This window comes from Catharus ustulatus, unplaced genomic scaffold, assembly GCF_009819885.2.
Source record: "Catharus ustulatus isolate bCatUst1 unplaced genomic scaffold, bCatUst1.pri.v2 scaffold_62_arrow_ctg1, whole genome shotgun sequence".
NCBI lineage: Eukaryota > Metazoa > Chordata > Aves > Passeriformes > Turdidae > Catharus > Catharus ustulatus.
In genome coordinates this window covers 144,714-149,978 of record NW_024879540.1, presented here as the reverse complement: position 1 = coordinate 149,978, position 5,265 = coordinate 144,714, and the positions used below count along the sequence as shown (strand labels likewise).

At 53.0% G+C, this 5,265-nt stretch overlaps 1 protein-coding gene across 1 annotated transcript; it reads left to right on the top strand.

Annotated features, from left to right (window-relative positions):
- Window positions 1–3,050: 3,050 nt before the first annotated feature.
- Window positions 3,051–4,110, top strand: LOC117011464 (olfactory receptor 14A16-like). Its single transcript, XM_033086844.2, has 2 exons — window positions 3,051–3,470; window positions 3,832–4,110. Exons 1-2 carry the CDS (start codon window positions 3,135–3,137, stop codon window positions 4,108–4,110), a joined length of 615 nt encoding a protein of 204 aa, XP_032942735.1. The 5' UTR covers window positions 3,051–3,134.
- The last annotated feature ends 1,155 nt before the right edge of the window (window positions 4,111–5,265 follow it).

Below are 5,265 nucleotides of genomic sequence, written 5' to 3'. Positions count from 1 at the left end.
GCAAGAGTCCCCACTGTGTTTACAATTAACACTTGGTTCCCCAAGATTCCATGGCATCACTGTGCTCTTCTGTGATTCACAAGGCTGTGCTGTGTCACAATGGACCCTTGCTTCTTCCAAGGCTGGACATGTCCCAGTGGCACTGGGTTTCCATCAGGCCACGCTTTGTCACAACAGGGCCTTGGTTCCATGAGAATCCATTGTGTCACAATGTTCTCCTCAGTTTTATGGGAGCCCAATGTGTTGACAATTGACCCTTGCTTCCTTGAGATTCCATTGCATAACAGTGGTCTCCTTGGATCCACGAGGCTCTGCTGGGTCACAGTGGAGCCTTTGTGCCCTGCGTTTTCATTGCTGCACAATGGTCTCCAGCATTCCACGAGGCCCCGCTGTAAACCAGTGGGCACTTGGTTCCATGAGTTTCCATTCCATCAGGATGATTTCTTGCATTCCCTGAGGCCCAAACGTGTCAATAGGGAGCTTTTGTTCCATGCTGGTTGCAACAGGAAAAAGGAGACCACTGTGACATGTTGGGACCCCATGGAACCAAAGATCGATTGTGACACTACAGAAAGTCACAGAACCAAGAGTCCATGGTGACACAACAAGGCCTCAGGAAACCAAGGAGTCCAGAGGTCTAAAACAGTTCTTGCTTGGCCCTACCTTGGGAACAGAAACCTCCTTGGTGGCAGCTTGGGCTTGGCACACTCTAAGGGAAGGTGTCTGTTTACAATGGGGAAACTCAGGAGCTTATATTGCTTCAAATAAATAAAAGGAAGAAAACCCCTTTTTGCCTGTGTGCAGGCAGTTCTCCAAGCAAAGCAGGTCCCAGGTGAGGGAGGACAGACAGGATGGGGTTGGGGAATGTGAAGCAAGGTTGTCTACACTGGCTCAGACCTCAAGGCACAGCTTCTCTGAGCAGGCCAGACCTGCTGAGGAGAGACCCTGGATCAACATCAATCACAGAATGCTGCAATCAGCTCATCCCCAAAAGAAACAGTAATAAAATATACCTTTTAAAATAATAATAAATATTTCCAAGAAGCTCTTTGAATTATTTCTCCATAACTGGAGTTGAGAACCTTCCTCATGAACTGCACCAGACCAGAGGGAAATCAAGGCAGAGCCATGGTTTGTCAGGACTTGCTTGATCCCAAGTGAGCCCTGTGGTGCATTTGGTGCTGAGCTCGTGAACCTCAGGGCCTGAGAGGAGATTGCACAAACCTTTCCAAGAGTCCAAGTCAGAAGAAAAACCCAAAGTGTCTCAAGGCATTATGGGTCCCACTGAGGTCCATCCCCAACACAGGCTCCTCATGGACTCCTTGGAGGAGAGAATTGGAGGCCATGATTGCCCAAAAACCTCTCAGAGAGTCAGAGAGGAAAGGAAAAAGAAAAGTACCTTAAAAATGAGATAACTTGAAGCATTAATGAGCCCCACTGAGTGTTGTTACTGAGAAAGGCTCTCAAGGGACTAATTAAAGCAGATAATTGGAGGCCATGATTGCACAAAGCTCTCAGAGACTCCAAGGCAAAAGCAAAACCCAAAGTCCTTGAAAAACCTGCAGTCCCTGGGAGCATGAAGGAGCCCCCAGGGCCATTCCTGACCAAGGCTCCCCAGGGACTGGTCCCAGCACATCCCTGAGGCCACTGGGATGTGGGGGGATGCTGAGGGCAGGACAAGGGGTGACAGTGCCCAGCCCTGCTGGGGCTGTGCCAGGAGGCCCCAGTGCCTCAGGACAAGGTGTCTCCTCAGAGCCCTTGGTGGCACAGACCCTGCTGTGCCCCAGGGCACCAAGACTTGGCTTCTCTTTGTCCCCACCTGTCATCTCTGCCTCCAGTTCTCTGCTCTGATTGAGGCTTGGGGACACTTTCTCAGTCGTGTTTCCTCAGTGGGACCCATTAAAACTTCAAGAAACTTTGGAGTCTGATTCTGACTTGGAGTTCTTGAGAGGTTTCTTCAGCTCCCTCTCAGGGACTGATGTTCAGGGCCTCAGCACAAACCCCAGGAGGGTCATTAAAGTCTTTGTGCTGTGTCTGTGCTGCTGAGCTGGGCCAGGCTCCTGGCACAGAGGGTGATCCTGGAAACCAAGAAAAGCTTCAAAAAGACATTTCTCTGGATGAGCAGATCTTCTCCCAGCCCAGCAGGGCTGGGGCTCTGCCTGCAGCCACCCATGGCACAGCACAGAGGCACAGAGAGCTTCAATCAGTCAGGGCTGGGAAGATGCTCAGAAGTGACTGGGGCAGAATCACTCCCAGCCCTTGACACAGGAAGCCTCTGGCTGCAGGACAATGCAGCTGCAGCTCCTGGAGAGATCTCCTAAAGCTGGAACATCCCAATGCCTACAGACTCTGTGAGTACATTCTCTGATTCTCTCTTGTGCAGAGCAGCCAGGGGTGCCCAGGGCTGTCCTGCAGAGCAGGGTCCTGCAGCCCAGGGTGCTGTGCTGGGGCAGGGACTCTGCTGCCTGCCAGGGACAGCTCTCAGCCAGCCCTGGGAGCTGCCCACAGCACTGGGGGACAAGGTCTGGATGGAATGAGATAGCTGGTAAGGCTTGGAAGTGTTCTCCTTGTGTGGTGAGGATGCTGCATTGTTCAGGGCTGCATCCCAGCATGACATTTAACTCCAGAGCATTTCCAAGTAGATTATACAGGAAGCACAGCAAGTCAGGAGGCAGCATAAAAGGGAAAATCCTGCTTCTTTAATCTACTACTCTGGGTTGCCAGGATGGGAAATTGCACATAGATATTAATCTCAGAGGTAAGGTTGAGAAAAATAAAAAAAAATTCTCTCAGACCTCAATAAAACAGGCAGTGACAGAAATCAGCACAGGGTCCATTACAGGCAGCATCAGTGTCGCTTTTCCAGCCTCCTCAGGGCTGCCTGACATTGCCATCAGAGCCTGCAGAGGCAGAGCTGGCCCTGGGCAGTGCCCTGTGCTGGGAGGGGTCTGCAGGGCAGAGCTGAGCCCCCAGGGCTGGGCTGGGCTCTGGCAGCACTGGCAGGGCCCAGCCCTGGGCACAGGGAAGCAGCTGCTGGCAGGGACAGCTCCAGGCAGCAGAGCCCTGGGCAGGCAGTGGGGGAAAGTGCCACCAAGCTGGGCTGGGATATTTAAAGTCCTCTCCAAAACTATTCCATGATTACTTTTCTTACAGATTCCCATGCCAAGAACCTGCAAATGTCCAACAGCAGCTCCATCAGCCACTTCCTCCTGCTGGCACTGGCAGACACGCGGCAGCTGCAGCTCCTGCACTTCTGCCTCTTCCTGGGCATCTCCCTGGCTGCCCTCCTGGGCAACGGCCTCATCATCAGCGCCGTAGCCTGCGGCCACCACCTGCACACCCCCATGTTCTTCTTCCTGCTCAACCTGGCCCTCACTGACCTGGGCTGCATCTGCACCACTGTCCCCAAAGCCATGCACAATTCCCTCTGGGACACCAGGAACATCTCCTACACTGGATGTGCTGCACAGGTATTTCTGTTTGTCTTTTTCATTTCAGCAGAGTATTTCCCTCCTGACCATCATGTGCTACGACCGCTACGTGTCCATCTGCAAACCCCTGCACTACGGGACCCTCCTGGGCAGCAGAGCTTGTGCCCACATGGCAGCAGCTGCCTGGGCCAGTGGCTTTCTCAATGCTCTGCTGCACACAGCCAATACATTTTCCCTGCCCCTGTGCCAGGGCAATGCCCTGGGCCAGTTCTTCTGTGAAATCCCACAGATCCTCAAGCTCTCCTGCTCACACTCATACCTCAGGAACTTGGGCTTCTTGCTGTTAGTGCCTGTTTAGGACTTTGGTTGTTTTGTGTTCATTGTTTTCTCCTATGTGCAGATCTTCAGGGCTGTGCTGAGGATCCCCTCTGAGCAGGGACGGCACAAAGCCTTTTCCACCTGCCTCCCTCACCTGGCCGTGGTCTCCCTGTTCCTCAGCACTGGTATATTTGCTTACCTGAAGCACCCCTCCATTTCCTCCCCATCCCTGGATCTGTCAGTGTCAGTTCTGTACTCAGTGGTGCCTCCAGTCCTGAATCCCCTCATCTACAGCCTGAGGAACCAGGAGCTCAAGGTTGCCCTGAGGAGACTGATGACTGGCGGATTTCAGAAACATTAAAGAGGTTACTAATTTCTGCAAATCACTTGTAATAAAAATTAATCTTTGATATTTCTTGTTGGTATTGTTGTGGGGGTTTTTTCTCCTTTGTTTCTGTTTTTAATATTGTCCACAAATAAAATTCGTGGTTTCTACCCTTTCTCATTTTGTTTCTCTCTCATTTTTCTCTGGCCACGGACTATATCAATGAGGTGCGGCACTCTCAGTGACTTTAAGCGACCTAAAGGATCTTCCAACAAAATTTTCTCCAGAGATGCCCCTTTTGTCCCTTCTCTGGAGCTGCAGCAGCAATGTCTGTGTGCAGAGCTGGGGGCAGGTCAGGGTGGCACAGCAGCTCTGCTCCTGCTGGCCACACCATTCCTGATCCAGCCCTGGAGCCATTGGCCTTTTGGCCACCTGGGCACACTGCTGGCTCATGTCCAGCCTGCTGTCCATCAGTGCCCCCAGGTCCCTTTCTGCCTGGCCACTGTCCAGCCACTCTGTCCCCAGCCTGGAGCACTGCAGGGGTTGTTGTGGCCAAAGTGCAGGACCTGGCACTTGGTCTTGTTAAACCTCACCTTGCTGGATTTGGGCCCTGGATCCAGCCTGTCCAGGTCCCTGTGCAGAGCCCTCCTACCCTCCAGCAGATCCACACTCACACCCAGCTTGGTGTCATCTGCACATTGGCTGATGGTGGAGTAAATGCCCTCATCCAGATCATCAATAAAGATGTTAAACAGGACTGGGCCCACACTGATCCCTGCAGGACACCACTGCACACACGCTGGATGTGGCACCATTCCCCACCACTCTCTGGGCCTGGATGTTCAGCCACTTCTTAGCCCAGGGAAGGGTGAACTGCTCCAAGCCACAGGCTTCAGCTTTTCCAGGGAATGCTGTGGGACATGGTATCAAAGGTTAACATTCCAGACAACATCCACAGCCCTGCCCACATCCACCAGGCCCTGTCAGAAAACTCTTGGTGGGCAGGAGCTGGGCAGGAGGCAGCCGAGTGCCCTGGCAGCAAGGCAGGCCAGGAGCACCCTGGGCTGTGTGACCAGGACATCAAGGACATGGATTATCCAGGTCACTGGGGCCTGGTTTGGGTTCCCCAGGGCAGGAAAGATGTCTGGCAGCTGGAGCAGGGTGAGGGAAGGGCCTCCAAGGTGGGGCTGG